The sequence below is a fragment of the Lissotriton helveticus genome, chromosome 6 (assembly GCF_964261635.1).
Source record: "Lissotriton helveticus chromosome 6, aLisHel1.1, whole genome shotgun sequence".
Taxonomy (NCBI): Eukaryota; Metazoa; Chordata; class Amphibia; order Caudata; family Salamandridae; genus Lissotriton; species Lissotriton helveticus.
This window is the reverse complement of record NC_136067.1, coordinates 88,566,575-88,585,460: the sequence shown is the minus strand read 5'-3', so window position 1 is coordinate 88,585,460 and position 18,886 is coordinate 88,566,575. Positions and strand designations below refer to the sequence as shown.

The following is an 18,886-nucleotide window of genomic DNA, read 5'->3' as shown; positions in this document are numbered from 1 at the left end:
GGCAAGTGGATACTCCAAGCCCTCTCCACTGGCTACCAATTCTGTATCCTTGGTTACAGGGTGTATCTCATCAGGCTTAAGATACTTCATCTCAACCATAGTGTGGAAGGCCCCCAGTATACCTCAGGGCAGGTACTTTCCACCCATTGATACTAACTTCCTGCACAAAGCCCAGTGTGTTAGAATGAATGTGCTTCAGAGCCTCTGGGGCCCTCTCCCAAATGTCTATAACTACTAGATTGAGTGCAACCAGTCCCTCACGGATATCTTCATCCACGTGTAACTTGCTTGCTATCAAGAGTGTGTCTGTGTCAAGTTCCTTCTCTAGACAATCTCTTTTGTAAAGTCCCACCTTGTGCCACTTAAAAAAAGTCACCATCTTGGACATAGAAGGGCTGCCTTACTTTCCCTTCTCATGATGCTCCTTCCTGGACAAACATTGCCATGTTTCCTGGGCCCACCTTGAGTCCCATGGAAAATACTCTGGTACTTACCCTCCGATTTGGAACCAGTTTTTCTCCCCCTTTGGCTTAGAACTATGCTTCTCCAACCCTTTGTAAACCCTGTTAGCTAACCACTTGTCAACTAACACAGAAAGTTTTCTTGGATGCCTTTTTTTCAGATCAGACAGGTATTGCCTAAGTAGGGTAGAGCACTCCTCCTTGAGTCGCTGTGTCACCATCAACTGGTTAAGGGACTGAAAATCCTTGGCATCCATCCCTCTAAACCTCTCATTGCAATCACACAATACACCATGAATACCATTTGCTCTTTGGTAGTCATGGAATATTTGCAAGTATTGAGCTGGCTTCAGCCAAACCTCCTAACAAGAGCTTTCTTCATTCACTCATTGACCATCTGGTCTGCCACAGGCATCTTTCCGAAGACGGCTGTCCCTTCTAATGGTATGCGCCCCATTAATGCAGCTACCTTAGACACCTCATTCAAGGCCTGTGTCTAACAAACAACCTCAAAGCCCTCAAACCATTCCAAAATATCCTGACCTTTCACATCCACATGTACAAGATCTTTGGAAGCTTGGCCAACACCTGGCCTTAACTGGAAGTAGAGTCACTTATCCCAGATGAAGTTGTCATTGCTGCCATCCTAAGTTTCACTCTCTCTCAAGGGCTATCCTTTCCCTTTCTAGCTCTCTTTCCTTTTCCTTTTGTTTCTCCTCCCCTAGCCCACTCCTCCGTCTCTCCAGCCTCCTCGCCTCTTTTTCCTGGTGAGCTAGTCATAGCTTCTCCCTCTCAAACTTCCTGGCTTCCTCATCTTCCTCAGCTTTAGCTTTCTAAAGAGCCAACTGTGAGCTCAAGGTCTTTGCTGAACTTAACTCACCCAAGGGATTTATTCCTGGAAGTGGTGACAGTGGTAACCTTGAAATTCGAGGTGGTGAACACACCTGCGATATTTTAGAAACAAAATGTGGTGAGTGTCTTGGTGAAACTCTGGAAAATGTATTAGGGGACACTCTCAGCTTGCGTCTGTGATATATCTGTGCTAAGGGGATCCTAAAGCCTGAATCCACAACATTTTCTTCCTGGGTTCCTTATATGGTTCACTCCCCAGAGTCAGCTACAGCCTCCTCTCTTTCACCCAGTATCTCAAACTGGTCCCTGATGAAATGAGCAAGGACGGCTCTGTCCCTATCTCATGGGAATCCTCCACCCTCTGTTCCTACATAAATCCTTCATCTGATCAATGGAGATAGGGTTGAGGTCAATTTCCAACCCTGTGTTCTACATTTCCTAAGTGTGTCACCTTTGCCTGTAAACAGAAAAAAACTGGACTTATTGCAACGCTGCTGCCAGTTGAAAATGGCTAATGCCACCTCTGTATCTTTTGACTCCTCAAACGTTAGTCGCCAATTGTCGGAACCTCGTTCAGGGGGCCTCTGGCCCAGCAGGGGTTACTGGGCCCAACTGAGGTGGTTGAAGCCTTTTACTCCTGATGTCCTGGGGCTCACCGTACTATGGATCAGGCTGAACTGGGTCAAACACCTCCTTCTACGTCTGACTGTCAGTTAGTAGCATAGCATGAGCATTGAGAGCTTCCTCGATTCGGTTTCCTTCCCAAGTGTAGATACAGATCAGTTAACACAACTCATAACTCGACGTGCACGCAGTGCACACAATAAATCAATGTCCAGTCAAATACCTATTTTGTATAAAAAAAGTATTTGAATTCTAATTCTACACATGCAAAGGTAAACGACATGCAATTTGCAATAACGCAGTCCCCAATGAGGCAGGCACGCTGTAGTTGTCAGGCCACTCTCCCAGCTACCCAGGTCCCATGTTACGGGTGTGCTGTTATTTCCCACTCACATGCCGCAACATCCAGGGAATGTAAACCACTAGGCTCTGTTCATGGACCTCCCCCTCTTGGACTCAGTCAATAAGGTGTAGTCACTTAGAGTCAAGTAGGGTTGCAAACCCCAAAGGCTTTATATCCCCTGGGGTGGTAGACCCAGTTCTCAGCTTACCTGCTCTGATGGTACAAACCCTGGCAGCGGTGATGTGCAGTCCTAACCCGAATTGGCAAACTCGGTCTGCACGAGTTCACAGCTCCTGGTAGGTGCCGGCTGTCTCTCCTGAGCCGCGCATATCAGAGTCCAGAAGATCAGAGTTGCTCCACCTCCAGCCATGCGCAGTATGTCTTTTTCTTTCTTGCTCTGGGATAGGGGTAACCTCCTTGCTCCGGCGGGGCTCCGATGGCATCTCCTTTGCCCTCGAGTCTCCTTGGATACAAAGCCTCCCTCATCTTGGTTGTAACAGCAGTTTTGGGTCACAAGCAACGACCAGAACTTCCGGCCTCAGCTCTTCCAGCTGCCCCTCCTGGCAAACGGGGTCGCTCCAATGAACCTCACTGTCCGGTCACTCTGCCTCAGGTTGCCTATTCACTATGGGGTTGTGGTTACGGTTGGGTACGGCCCAATCGATGCAACACAGTTTCTTGGTACACAGCAGCCCCTTCTGGCATACGGGGTCGCCAACTTCCACAGCGCTGCACACAAGCAACAAGTCAATCGTTGCAGCACTGTCCTTGGTGCACGGCGGCCCCTCCTAGCATACGGGGTTGAATAACTGCACAGTGTGGCACACAAGCAATGGCCTGTTCAGTGTGGCACAGCGCCTCACACCTCGTTGACGACCCTCTCCCTAACAGGCTCACCGGTTTTAGCAAGAAAGCAGTTGCTGTTGCTCCAGATTCTAGGGCCGGTGATCTTGGTTTCCCTAGGTAATTTCTGCACACCCAGAAGGGAGACTAGTAGGCTAGGCCCCTACCCTTGGTCACAGGCAGATGTCTTGCAGAGCTTTCCCTCCTCATGTGCCCAACTGATTGCTCGGCAGATGACAAAGTATGGGGTCTCAGACTATCCTAGTTATAGTTCTTTGCCAAACACAAAATGTAATTTAGGATCTGGACCTTTGAAGTTTTATGTTGAGGTTCTACTTCTTTGAAATGGACATCTCTCCTTTCTGCTTCCTCCCGAAGGATGGCTATCACAGCACTCAGGACTTTGAAGCTGAATAACTCACAACAAGATTCCTGGAAGTGACCAGAGTTCACACTTGGATGTCAGCCACAGTGATCCGTGCATCAAATGTTAATCCTGGTCCCTCAGCCCTACCCTTTATGAATCTCTTATCAGCCCTATCTCTCTCTTCCAGAACTGTGTCCAAGCCCTTTTCTTGTGATCTGTCACTGAATCAAATAACCCTTTGAATTGCACAGGGACAACCTGCCGACATCCCCCCTCATCCAGTGCTTGTCCTACCCAGCTTGGAAGAATGCAGCAATATACAAAGAAGCCTGGGTTTCTCAAAATGGAACCCAATGAATTCCTTGTACTGTACCAGTACAGGCTCTTCTGAACTCAGCATACATTCACAGCACAATCCACTGTCTATTATTATTATTATTATTATTATTATTAATAAATTAAATTTGTAATGTGTGTGCAGATACCCAAAAAGGGTTTCCCGGCGCCTAGGACGCAAGTTGCTAGAAAGCGAGTGGTTACAAGCACATTTACTGCTAAAAAAGCCACGTTTTAAGATTTCTTCGAAAGCTGAGATAAGACGAGTCATTTTTACGAGTCACAGGAAGACAATTCTAGATTTTGGGGCCAAGACAAGAGAAGGAGCAACCTCCCATTCTTGTTAATTTGAATCTGGGGATAACAAAGTCCCCATGAGCTGTAGAGCGCAGGGGACGTGAAGGACTGTAGGGAAGGATGAGCTCTTGCAGATAAGGCGAGATGGAAGCCTGTCGGGGAACTTGGCAGAGAAGGCGTGCTGCAGAGTTCTGCACTACCTGTAACTTTTTCAGTACCGTTTGACAACTACCAAGGTAAAGAACATTGCCGTAATCGAGGCGAGAGGTAATAAGTGCCTGGACTACCGTGCGTTGGGTAGAGACAGGGAGCATCCAGATGATCTTATGAATCCATCTCAAGATCGTAAAGCAGATGGCAGCCACATTAGCCGTCTGTTGTCTCATGGAAAGATTTTCATCAATGATGAAGCCCAGATTGCGGACATGAGTGACAGGAACGGGAAAGAGACCCATTTCGTGAGGCCAGTGGTGAGGGCCCCATAGGTCCTTATGCTTACCTAGGATAACAACCTCCGTCTTGTCCCCATTCAACTTCAATAAATTGAGGCGCATCCACTCTGTCACTTGCCGTAGGCCGCACTGAAGGGCAGATGCGTCTTTGGTGGTGGACAATGAAAAAACAATCTGCGTATCATCAGCATACGAATAGAGGGATTATCCTGCCTCCTCCACGATTTTAGCCAGGGGTCTAACGTAGATGTTAAAAAGCAAGGGACTTAAAATGGACCCCTGTGGGACTCTGTGTGCTGATGCGCAGATCTTAGATGATGACTTGGCAGAAAAAACCTGAAAGGTTCGACCACTGAGAAATGAGGCAAACCAAGATAAGGCGATGCTATCGAGCCCAAGTGACCTGAGGGCATTAAGCAAGAAGTTATGTGACACGGTATCAAATGCGGCACTCAGGTCTAATAGAATGAGTGCCGCTGTTTCCCCTCGGTCAAGATGTTGGCGCAACTTCTCAGTGACCCCAAGCAGAGCAGTTTCGGTAGAGAAATTGGCTCTGAACCCGGATTGAGAGTAATGGAGATAACCCACTTTTTCTATGTGTTCAGTCAGTTGCGTATAGATATGTTTTTCCAAAATTTTTGAAAATACAGAGAGCAGAGATATAGGCCTGAAATTCGATAGTACAGAAGAATCTGCTCCGGCTTTTTTCAGTAAAGGGACGACCATGGCCCGCTTCCACTCAGGGGGAACCGTAGCCTCCCGCATAGAGGCATTGAGAAGTTCTATAACAGCGTCTTTAAATGTTAAAGAGAGCTGGGGTAGGATATTAATGGGCAAAGGGTCGAGTGGAGAGCCAGACTTGACGCTATTTAAACAGTTTTGAAAGGGCGTCGCATGAAAAGGATCCCAGGAGTAAAGTTTAGCTGTCAAATTGGAAGTACTGCAATTCATCAGGTCAGATGGAGAAGTCATACTGTACAAGGAGGGAGAAGCCAAAAGTGACCTGTTAATGAGTTCATCCTTCTGGATAAAGAAGTCAGCGATATTATTGCATTGACTTTCGTCAAGAACAGGGGGAGGTGGGGTAGTATCGGAACCATTAGGCTTCTTTACTGCAGAAAATAAGGCCCGGGGACGGTTTGATGCCTGAGTAATTGTACTTGCAACATAAGAGGTGCGTGCCGTTTTGCAGTCTAAGTGATAACCTTTGAGAGCAGCTTAATAAGCATCTTTGCGAGTAGGAGAGTACGATCTCCTCCATCTTCTCTCTAGAGCTTTACACTTAGACTTGGTGATTTTGAGGTCGTTTGTAAACCATGGGGCTGGAGGATGATGTGTGAAACAACGTTTTGACACAAGGGGCAAACAAGTATCAATGGCCGTGGTTACCCAGTCCGAAACAGAAGCATTTAATGAGAGCACGGATAAAGTGGTATCAGGTATGCTAGTGACCAGGAGAGTGTTAAGAGACTCCATGTGACCACTGCGCCTCTCACCAGGCCTGGTCACCCCCTTGCTCCTCCTGCCGCCTCCTGCTCCTGCCTGCTCCTGCCTGCCAGCCTTGCCGCCTTTTTTCGCCGCAGACGCCCCCATGTCCCCCCGAGCGGCCCAGCCTCAGCAGAGCCGCCCGCTCGCCAGTTTCCCGCCGCAGCTCGCCACAGGCCCCGCCCACCACTGGCCCATTGGCCGAGCCGCTCCCGCCGCCCAGCTGACCCGCCCTCTCGTCCCCCTTCTTAAGGGGACAGCAAGGAGTGCTCGGGAGTGACCACTGCGCCTCTCACCAGGCCTGGTCACCCCCTTGCTCCTCCTACCGCCTCCTGCTCCTGCCTGCTCCTGCCTGCCAGCCTTGCCAGCCTTGCCGGCCTTTTTCGCCGCAGACACCCCCCTGTCCCCCCGAACGGCCCAGCCTCAGCAGAGCCGCCCGCTCGCCAGTTTCCCGCCGCAGCTCGCCACAGGCCCCACCCACCACCGGCCCATTGGCCGTGCCGCTCCTGCCGCCCAGCTGACCCGCCCTCTCGTCCCCCTTCTTATGACGCCCCCAGAGCGACCGCGCAGCGGACGCGCGCAGCGGGAGCACCGATTGAGCGCCGAAGGTGCGCCAAAGGTAAGCCCGTCTACGCCCGTCCCCCGCAGACCCCAGCCCACCCGCCAGACGTACGACGCCGCCACCCTCAACGCACTCAACGCCGGACGAATCCCAGGATGCTACCGAGCCACCCCGAGACGCACCCACGGACCCTTCTGCTGCAACGTCTGCAAGTTCACCTGCATCCGGACCAGCAATACTCCTGCACCAACCAAGACCAAGACGAGCAACAGCAGCAGCCACCTGAAATGCATCCTACTCAACACCCGCTCCATCCACAGACACGCCATCGAGCTCTGGAACCTGCTCGACACAACCTCACCAGACGTCGCCTTCCTCACGGAAACCTGGATGAACGCCTCTTCAGCACCCGACATCGCCATCGCCATCCCAGACGGCTACAAGATCATCCGAAGGGACCGCATCAACCAGACCGGAGGAGGCATCGCCATCATCCACAGGAACACCATCCGCATCACGACCAACACCGACGACACCCTTGCACCCGCCGAGCACCTGCACTTCCAGGTCCACATCAACCCCAAGACCACCCTCAGAGGCACCCTCATCTACAGACCCCCGGGACCACGCACACAATTCAGCGAATACATCGCCGACTTCATCAGCCTGCACGCCCTCCTCTCCGCCGACTACATCCTCCTCGGGGACCTCAACTTCCACCTGGAGAACAACAACGACCGCAACACCACCACCCTGCTGGACAACCTCGCCAACCTCGGACTCAAGCAACTGGTTAACACCCCCACCCACTACGCCGGACACACACTCGACCCCGTCTTCTCATCCTGCAAGGACATCGCCTTCAGCAACGCCACCGGACTCAACTGGACGGACCACAGCTGCGTCCACTTCAGCTTCAGAAGGACCACGATCCACCACCACCAGCAACAGGCTGCACGCAGAAGCTGGAACAAGATCACAGCCGACCAGCTCGCGATTTCCCTGAGCAAGAACCCACCCACCAGCGCAATGAACCCAAGCCAGGCGGCCACCAACCTCGCGAAGTGGATCAGCAACTGCGCAGACGACCTCTCCCCTCTGAAGACCCCGCCTAGCAGACCCGGTAGCAAGAAAGCCCCATGGTTCACCGACGAACTCAAGAGCTCCAAGAAGAACTGCCGAGCCCTCGAGAGAACATGGCGCAGAGACCCTACACCGGACAACATGACTGCCCTCAAGCTCGCCACCCGAAAACACCACCAACTCATCCACGCCACCAAGAAAACCGCATTCAAGGAACGACTGGACAACAACGCACACAACAGCAAGGAACTCTTCAACATCGTTAAAGAGCTCTCCAACCCCAACGCCGGAAACAACGACATCACCCCTTCGCAAGACCTCTGCAACTCCCTCGCCTCCTACTTCCACAACAAGATCGCGGACATACACAACAGCTTCAGCACTCAACCGACGCACGCCACGACTGAACCACCGCCCCCCACCACCACCCTCCGCGCCTGGACCCCGATCAGCACCGAAGACACCGTCCGCACGATGAACTCCATCCACTCCGGATCTCCTACCGACCCCTGCCCTCACCACATCTTCAACAAGGCCGACGCTGTCATCGCACCCCACCTGCGGGACATCATCAACACCTCCTTCGACACCGCTACCTTCCCGGAGAGCTGGAAGCACGCCGAACTCAGCGCTCTACTAAAGAAACCATCAGCCGACCCCACCGACCTCAAGAACTACCGCCCCATCTCGCTGCTCCCGTTCTCTGCTAAAGTCGCCGAGAAGACCGTCAACAAGCAGCTGGCCGCCTTCCTCGAGACGAACGGATCCCTCGACCCCTCGCAGTCCGGCTTCCGGGCCAACCACAGCACCGAGACCGCCCTGATCGCAGCCACCGATGACATCCGAGCACTGCTTGACAGCGGAGAAACAGCAGCCCTCATCCTCCTAGACCTCTCCACGGCCTTCGACACTGTCTGCCACCGTACACTAGTGCAGCGACTCAGCAACGTCGGAATCCAGGAGAAGGCACTGGAGTGGATCATCTCCTTCCTTGCCGGAAGGACACAGAGAGTCCGCCTCCCCCCGTTCAGATCTGAAGCCAGCGAAGTCATCTGCGGCGTTCCTCAAGGCTCCTCGCTCAGTCCAACCCTCTTCAACGTCTACATGAGCCCCCTCGCAGACATCGCACGCCAGCACAACCTCAACATCATCTCCTACGCCGACGACACCCAGCTGATTCTCTCCCTCACCAACGACCCCGCCACCGCCAGAGCCAACCTTCACGAAGGGATGAAAGAGGTATCCGAATGGATGAAGAACAGCCGCCTGAAACTGAACTCGGACAAGACGGAAGTCCTCATCCTGGGATCCTCACCCTCCGCCTGGGACGACTCCTGGTGGCCCCCCGCCCTAGGCAGCGCACCCAAACCAACAGACCACGCACGCAACCTAGGCTTCATCCTGGACTCCTCCCTCTCCATGACCAGACAAGTCAACGCCGTCTCCTCGTCGTGCTTCAACATCCTGCGCATGCTACGTAAGATCTTCCGGTGGATCCCCACCTAGACCAGGAAGACGGTCACCCAGGCCCTCGTCACCAGCCGTCTGGACTACGGCAACTCCCTCTACGCCGGAACCACCGCCAAGCTCCAGAAGAAACTCCAGCGGATCCAGAACGCCTCAGCACGTCTCATCCTGGACATCCCCTGTCGCAGCCACATCTCCGGACACCTGAGAGACCTGCACTGGCTCCCGGTCAACAAGAGAATCACCTTCCGACTCCTCACCCACGCACACAAAGCCCTACACAACCAAGGCCCAGGATACCTCAACAGCCGCCTTAACTTCTACGCTCCCAAACGCCAGCTTCGATCGACCGGCCACGCCCTTGCCGCCGTCCCCCGCATCCGAAGAGCCACCACAGGGGGACGGTCCTTCTCCTACCTCGCCGCCAAGACATGGAACTCCCTCCCGACCCACCTCCGCCTGACCCAGGACCACCTCGCCTTCAGGAAGCAACTCAAGACCTGGCTGTTCGAGCAGTAGCGGACCCCCCTCCCCCAGCGCCTTGAGACCCTCCGGGTGAGTAGTGCGCTATATAAATGCTTTGATTGATTGATTGATTGATTGATTGATTGCATGTTCAGCTTATCCCTGAGTCTGAAATTACCTGAGTTAGTCACAGAAGCTACTACCCTAGATGTAGGACACTGCAAATTAAATAAGATAAAAAAATGGTCGGACCAGTCTAACCGAGACGCAGGAATACTGCAATCATAACTGAGATTAGACAAAATTGGATCAAGAAGATGTCCCGCCCTGTGAGAAGGGCCAGGTTACATAGCCGTAAACGTAAAACCTCCAATTCAGACAAAAAGGTACGGCAGATGTAATTCTGATCGTCCTCTAAGTGGAGGTTCAAATCACCAAGAATTGTAGGGTGCAATGAACTCAGAAAAAGAGGAAACCCAGGGACCTGGGTTCCCCGGAGGGCGATAGATTAAAATACCAGACAGGGTCAGCTGAGGAAAAACAGAAAGTTTGAACAAGACAGCTTCACAATCTATGATTGAAAGGACTTCAAATTTACAAAAATAAATAGATTTAATAATTATAGCAATTCCCCTGCCTTTGCCTGTGTCCCGGTCTTTCCTACCAATGACATATCCAGGTGGAAGGGATGTGGCGATATCTGGGCCTGAGCTTGCGTAGAGCCAGGTTTCGGTTAGGAATAATGCGTCTGGAAGTTCCGTGCTAAGAAGATCAAAAATATGATATTTGTTTTTGGTCAAAGAGCGACAATTGAGGCTCTGAAAATGAAAATTCTGGCTACAGGCCGTCTTGGCAGGTACAGGGCTGCGACAGACCTGAAGACCAGTGCTGGTGATAGTTTTTATAGAACGCATGGGACCCAGTGTAAAGTTACATTGGGAGCAAATAAAGCCAAGGTATGGGGGAATACATACAGTGCATTCAGAAGAGGTGGATTTACTGTATTTATGAAGTTGCGCAGCTGTGTATGTAATTCTCTTCTTTAATGTATTAGCGTTTTGCCCATAGTTTCTTGCCGCTGGACGTGGACAGGCGCAGACGGGCTTGCCTCGGGCCACTGAAATAGAGTCAGGGACCAGAGAGAGCAGCTAGAGTGTCGTTCTGGGTGACGCCTACCTACCACCGAGAGGCGTTAGTGCGGCTACAGTGGCTGGGAGTTAGGAACGGCCATACCACAAAGTGCAAAATCGAAGGAAACCAGGCAAAAGACCAACACAGGTACAGTTTAGACCAAAGTAAGCACGGCAAGTAGTTTAAACGAAAATGTATTTATAGAATAAAGTTCTATATGAGTTAAAATTTTAGTTTGCAAGTAAGCAGAAATGCATTTTTTTAAAAACAAAAATTGTAGTGTGCAGAATAGACAGAGATACAGTTTAAAAACAAGGAACAGCAATTAAAAATCAGCAGTTAAGAGCAAATTTACGTAACACTTATGTACTAGTATTGCTGTGACCATGTACCATGCTACCACCAGCATTTCCACATGCAGCACACGCACTAAATCTGTGTACACTGTTCAAAACTGCAGTCTCTCTGTACTGCACCAGATTATGTCACATTAAACACCCTCTGCCAGCACACACACATTTGCCATGTGCACACTGTTCCACACTGCACCCTTTGTGTAGTGTATGTCTTGAGCGCTCACATGCATTCAGCGCATTTTATCTACGCACGCACCTCTACTCAACCTGATGTAGGCCAAGGGTGAGTTAAACACACAGAAGTTGAACTTTTAAAAAGCTGAGTGAGCCTATAGGCCTCACTCCAATGACACAGGGTAAAAATGACCTGCTCACTACTACTGATCATTACATGGTATGCTGCATTAGGGATCCAGACAACAATACAGTTGGGGACTCAGGGCAGAGGTACGCGTCTTTACCATACCATGCAAAGGACTTTCCCATTCCAACAGACACGCTTTAATATGTTGGCTATGAAACAAAAGCTAGACCCACCTCAAATGTTACCCTATGAATTTGTGCCATATCTATTAAGTCTAGCCAAGCAAGACTTGTCTATTGCTTAAATCAACATACATCTAGCTATATTGTAAAACATTTTGAGGAAACCCAATGAGTTCTCTTTATTCTACAAACGTACTGTTAAGGAGTTTATACTCTACCCCATCTCCAAGATTGGGTCCTGATTGGCAGTTGAATACGGTTTAGGTAGATAATGACTCAACCCTTTAAAACCACATCCATGCTAATGACAAGGTCAGCTCGTCATGCAGTTTACTGGAGCTGTGCTTATGACGAGCTGACCTTGTCATGAACAATGGGAATCCAGAAGAGTCAGCACCCAGCGGGAATTGCCTTAGCAGGCAAGGTGTTAAGGCAATCCACAAAGCAAGTATCCAACATGTATATGGAACATAGTTTTCCTGCTAGATATCACCTCTGCTAAAAGAGTGAGTGAGTTACAAGCGCCATCTTGTAAAGAGCCATTTTTCAAAGAAAAAGGTCATGTTTATAACCAATCCAAAGTTCATTCTGAAGGTACAATCGACTTTTCGTTTGAGACAGAATGTAGGGCTTCCTGCTTTCTTTCCAGAGCCAAAGACTGAAGAGGAAAGTCATTGCACTTCCTCTATGTCATAAGACATTTAAAGTTCTATCTACAAGCCACAAAGTCTTTTTGAAAAACCAAACAATTATTTGTAGACTTTTGAGCAATAAAGGTGGTCCAGTTACGAAACAGACTCTTACAAGATAGATAATTGCTTGCATCACAAATCCTATGAGCGCATGAATAAGTCTCTTACAAGATCAGTAAGAGCTTATTCTACAAGACTGATCGCAGCCACCAAAGCTCGTTTTGCAGGACTTTCGCTGGCATCTGCAAGGATGCCACCTGGAGAACTACCAAGCTTTCGCCTAGCATTACAGTACTGACGTGGATGTTAAAAGAGATACGGCAGTCGAAAGGGCTCTGCTATGTTTTCAATAAGGTAAGCCTCATGCCCATCTACTGTTTTCACATTGTCTACTACTATGATAATCTTAGTTCAAGCATGTGAACCTATGAACGATCCAATGTTGGAGAAGGAAAAAAGTTACTTAGCTATAATTCCGGTTCTCCAGCTTTGGCATCTCTCATGAATTCACATGCAACCCACCCTCTTTTTCTTGTCATGAGGCTTCTATTTATCCTTATCTTATGTTCTTGTAGGAGCTAGAAAAATATGGCAGTTGAAAGCTTCTAGCCGGGGGCAGTCTAAGGGTGCTGGTCTCTGATTGACTGCAGTTTGGTTCATACATAATGAGTTAAATGAGTTACTAAAGTCTGTGAGAAATGTCAATGTTTTTGTGTGTAGGGCCTACACTGCAATATTAGCATTATAATCGAGGGTTCCCAATCTAATGATGGGGAATGATTCAAACATGTGAATCTATGATAGATGTCAATGCTGGAGAACCAGAGTTACATGTAACTTTTTACCTTACTTTCGCGTGCCGACAAAGTACGGAGGCCTTCGCCCCATCCAAAAGCTTCACTCTATGAACTTCTGCCTCCTGAAGAACAACTTGAAGGTGCTCACCTTGGCCACATTCTGTTTGCCCTCGATCCAGGAAACTCGAGGGTAGCACTGAACTTGCATGATACATATTTACACAACCCTGTTCTACAATTCTACATATGTTACCTGCAGTTTTAGGTAGGCCAAGAGCCCTTTAAATTCTATGTGCTCTCCTTTGGCCTTACCAGCGCACCTCGGGTGGTAATGGTAGTGGATATATCTACGGAAGTTGAGAATAATAGTCTTCCCATACCTTGATGACTGGCTGCTGAAGGTGGTCTCACCTCAAGTAGTTGTCAATTACTTGCAGACAACGACCGCCCTGTTGACATTACTGGGTTTTTTCATCAACGTTCCAAAGTCACATCTAAGCCCTTCACAATGCCACCTCTTCATCGGAGCCATCCTGGATATCGTGCTTTTCTGAGCCATCCCTCCATCTAGAGTCCAGGACATTCGGGCTATGATCCCTTTGTTGCAGCCTTTAACCTGGATCTCAGTGAGAGTGGCTCTCTCTTTGCCTCTTGCATCCTGCTTGTGGACGATGGCTGGTGGCCCCATGCAAACTCAGCTGTCGGATCTGAAGTCTCAGTGGGCTCAGCAACAAGGCAACCTATCAGACTCCATCCAAATGTTGAAGGAGACTGAAAAAGATCTGGAGTGGTGTCTGCTCAACGGCAGTTGGACCAGCAGCAGCCCACTCTTTGTAGCTGACCCAGAGCTAATGGTTGTGACTAATTCATCATTGCTGGGCTTGGTAGATCATCTGGGAGAAGTGGGCCCCAATTGTTGGCTTTGCAGGCGTCATTTGGTAATGAAAGCTTTCCTCCCAACCATCAAGGGGAAATGGGTGCAGCTTCTCACGGACAACACAACTGTCATGTGGTATTGCAACAAACAGGGCACCGGGGGTTCAGTGCTAAGAGGCCTTGCATCTCTTGAAAGTGGAAACTCCAAGAGCATCTCCCTTATTACCTGGCACCTGGCAGAATCTTTAAACACCAGGGTGGACAAAGTCATTCGACATTGACCAGAGGATCACAAATAGTAATTACTCTCAGAGGTGGCGCAGGCCGAGTCCAGCAAAGGGGGGAACCCTGGCTTGACCTATTCGCCACCACACAGAATGTTCAGTGTTGAAACTTTTGCACGTTGAAGGTCCACCAGCAGTCCTCCCTCAGAGATGCCTTTAGCCAGCTTTGAGGGTCAGGACTCATATGATTTTTCTCCCCTTCTTGCCCTGGGTGCTGAAGAAGATGTAGAGAGTCAGGACCTAGGTTGTCCTAGTGGCTCTAGACTGAACAACAAGAGTGTGGTACCTGGAACTTCTGGACATGAGCGTTTGTCCTCTGATACAGATGCCCCTGTGGGAGAATCTCACGTCGTAGCAGGAGAGCAGAGTCTTGCACCCACGCCTGCACAACTTACACCTAAATGTGTGGAGATTTTGATCTTCCTCCTGAAGTGGTTGGTGTCAGCTTAGCATCCAGGTGTCATCCACAAAATCTGTCTATGCAGAGCGCTGGTAGAAGGTTGTTTCTTTGAATTCCTCCTGAAAAAACACCTGAATGCACAGTTATCGGATGTTCTTCTGTTTTGTCTCCAGCCCAGCAAGGCTTTTCTGTGACTACAGTTAAAGGTTATCTTTTGGCCTTCCTACATTTACCTGTTCAGCCATCCCTTTTCAAGTAACCGGTTGTGATGCAATTTCTGATGGGGCCCATCCACATGTTCCAGCCAAAACTTCAGTTGACTTTAATGTGTGTACTCATTTACCTCATGTGCACTCCCTTCGAACCCATGCGCAGTAGCTGTCTTCGCCTCCTCACTAACAAAATGGCATTTCCCATCACCATAACCTAGGCCAGGTGAGTGAGTGAACTGTCAGTGCTTCCACCTTATACATCTTTTTCCCAAACAATATAGTCCTGCAGACAAAAGTGGCATTCTTGTCCAAGGTAGTCACTGCCTGTCATATAGGACAAGCAATCAGCTTTATATGTACCACTCCACCCTTCCAAGGAGGAAGAATGGCTCCATGGCCTTGACCCTAAGAAGGCTCTTAGCTTTTATGTAGAGTAAACCATAGACAGGATAACAAACTTTTCATCAGTATCTCTGCAGCTAAGAAAGGAAGAGAAGTGCAGGGGAGGACCATCTCAAGATGGTATGTGTTATGCATCAAGATCTGCTTATGCGCTCACTCCACCAGAGTAAAGGTTGCTACCACAATGCTGGTGCACGGTATATCAACTGTGGACATTTGCTAGGCCGCAATATGGGCGTCTCTCTCACTACTGTCTGGATAGGACGTCCCGGTGGGAAGGGCACTTTACCCAGTTTGTTTTGCATGAATTCCTGGTCTGACCCATTCCACAGATCCACTGCAGAAGAAAGTGCATTGGTATCTATTCACAAGGTGAGGAATCTGCAGTTAAAAATGTCTATATATGGACAAGTTACTTACCTTTGGTAAAGTCTTTTCTAGCAAAGACTCTTACTGCAATTCCTCATCGACTCACCCTCCTACCAGTTCTGTGGAAAGGACTCATACTGTTCATTAGTACATATTCAAATCTAAACATGTGAACACTACTATCTGACTTCCAGAGGTTCATGTCCGACAGCACGGACAGTGATCAGAAAGAAACTGACATCAAATGTGTTGAGATGACATATTTATGGGGAGCCAATGTCATTTCCAGAGCAGACAGATCTGACGTGGACCTGTCAACACACAAGGGAGTTGCTGGAAAGTTTCCGGATCCAGTCTGGCTCCTAGAGAAAATCACAAGTCAGGAATCTGTGGTTAGATAGAGTGTCTACCAGAAAAGGCGTTACTGATGGTAAGTAACTTGTTCGAATAGCCCTTGTTGGACTTACCAAACACGTTGTAAACATTACATACCATATGGCCTTCAGTGTAAGTGCAGAAGAATGAGTTGAGGCAAAGTGTTATATGGTGTGTGATCTGGGGGCCCGATTCACAGAATGAACTTAAGACTAAATTCTAAACGTACTACTATTTGGTATTCACAGAATGCCCTTACTACTTTCGGGATTCACATAGTGAACTTACTACTTTCGGGATTCACAGAATAGATTTAAGACTACTAACTTTACGTCCGCACTCAGGCCAGAAATTCCGGCCCGGAGGCGGAGTTTCCAGGCCAGAGGCGGAGCTTCTGGTTTGGGGCGGAGCTTGCAGCCCAGAGGCGGGGCTTGCGGCTTGGAGGCGGAGCTTCTGGCTCGGATGTGGGGATTTAGCCATGGCTGAAATCTCCACCTCTGGGCCGCAAGCCCCGCCTCCGGCCCGGAAGCCCTGCCTCTGGGCCGCAAGCTCCGCCCCCAAACCGGAAGCTCCACCTCCGGGCTGGAAACTCCGCCTCCGGGCCGGAATTTCCAGCCCGAGTGCGGACGTAAAGTTAGTAGTCTTAAATCTATTCTGTAAATACCGAAAGTAGTAAATTCATTCTGTGAATCCCGAAAGTAGTAAGTTCACTCTGTGAATCCCGAAAGTAGTAAGTGCATTCTGTGAATACCAAATAGTAGTAAGTTTAGGATTTAGTCTTAAGTTCATTCTGTGAATCGGGCCCCTGGTGTGTGTAGAGTGATTGATTGATTGATTGACACAGTGTATAATGCTTAGGCCATCTTTGTATGTTTGTTACTGCAGCACAGTGTGAAGTTGTCAGCTATCTCTGATGAATTCTTCAGGTCACACAAGCAGGGAATGAGCAGAGCTTGTCTGCGTTTCTGCGTATATTAAAACCTGGATCATTTATATACTGCCACTGTCAGTATATTCTGTCTGTAGAGGCTTTGTAAGATTCTGTACACTGTTGTCCTCGCTTTCATTTTGCTCATTGTATTATATGCCGAAAGGACTTTATGCTGCCAATCGAGTTTCCCATTACCTCATATAGCATCTTGTTCCTCCTGCTACTTTCTTGATAGAGACACCTATAAAGTTATAATAGTTGGAGATGGGTATTTTTCACCCCTGGACAACTGGAGTAAGACAGACAGGTGTTCACAATTCACTGAGTAAACATCATCATCAGCCCCAATTTAATAATGTTTTGTGCAGACGCTCACACTTCAAAAGATAGCATCACATTTACTTACTATTTTAAAGGCTCACAACACTAAATTGCATTGAATTAGATGAGTGGTAAATGAGGTTGACTATGTTTTAAATGATGGGTAGGCTTACAGGATGAACCTCTATGAATTACTGTAATTTTCCTGTCTGTTTTATACTCATGCTCCACCTGAGCGTGTCCAGCTGCAGGTAACAGTAGCTGTGTGGTGGGAGCCATTGAGCCTTGAGTGAGGGAATCACTAGGACTTGCACTCTCCTTACTCCAAAGCTTCCATAACTCATTATATGAGGATCAGCCTTGCAGTTCCAGTACTGTCGCTCTCTTCCCAGTTACAATCTTCCCTAATGCACCTCTCTTGCCTTTCTCTCCATGCAGGTTGGATACAATCATGGACTCCGACTGGGTGTTGGTGATGCAGGCTGGGAAGGTGGTGGAGATGGGCTCCCCTCAAGTGCTGTGTAACAAGAAAGACTCTGCTTTCCACCGGCTTGTCCATGGCGAACAGCTATGACAGAAAGGCCAGTGCGCTGCAGTGTAGCAATGTAGCAAAGGCGCTGGCTGAGAGTATGGAGAAGGAGCTGCATTGGTTAACAGATCGGCACTGGGTTAGACAACCTCGGTATCATAGATTCAGGCTTGGTCTGGTGCCTGCTAATGAACTGTTATTGACATCTGGCCACAGAGTACAACCCTGCATTAACTGTGACAGTGTCACTCTTCCTGTCCTGGTGGGTAACCTCCATAATGATATTACCTGGCAAACTGTTGACACTGTTTAGGACTGAATTGGCATGGAACATGGGGCGTGCATTGCCCAAAATGTTGGCCAGTGTGGGTAGTTGTACCATGCTGGCCCGGGGGAACACACCCACCACAGTTTTAATGCTCTTGACCTGGATCCTCTCTAGAGTACCATCAGAGAGTCAGAATACGGCATAGAAGAAAGGGGGTGTGGTGAAGTCAGGCGCTCACTTGCGGGAATGGTCAGGAATGGCATATTATGGCGGAGAAACAAAAGCAGCAAAATGACTGGAGAATTAGGGAAAACTAGAGGCTAATGGGTGGCGACCTGGAAGGACGATAACATAAGTAGGCAGAGTTTGCAGTGTCTGGATTAGGAGGGAACACACATCAGATATGGATGGTCAACACTCAATGTGGTAGTTTGAGCTCCTTATGATAGAAGAAATTAAGGCGGTGATACAAGGACATCCAAATGGCAAGGCTCTGGGGTCTGACTTGCTTCCTACAGAGTTTTATAAACACTATGCTGATTTACTAGCCCCTCAACTACTGTCCATCTTCAAGGAGGTCATCAATTTCTGCTGGAAGCCATTCTGATTGTCATCCTGAAATCGGATGTGTGGAAATTTGCAACTTGTACAGACCCAGTCACTAATTACTTGTGACATGAAAAGTATTTGCAAAAATTGTAGCGAATAGAACACATAACCTGTTTACTATCTTTGTTGTCCTCTATTAGCTTAAACCTGAAACTAATGCAGTGGCAGTCTTTTTGGATGACACCAAGGTGTTTGACCTTGAATGGCCCTA

General features: G+C 48.9%; 1 protein-coding gene across 1 annotated transcript in view; it reads left to right on the top strand.

Annotated features, from left to right (window-relative positions):
- Window positions 1-18,646, top strand: part of LOC144762194 (ATP-binding cassette sub-family C member 10-like) — a 681,473-nt gene extending 662,827 nt beyond the window's left edge. Inside the window, 1 exon segment of the mRNA XM_078647347.1 lies at window positions 17,708-18,646. Within this exon segment, the coding sequence (XP_078503473.1) occupies window positions 17,708-17,843 (136 nt within the window). The 3' untranslated portion in view covers window positions 17,844-18,646.
- The last annotated feature ends 240 nt before the right edge of the window (window positions 18,647-18,886 follow it).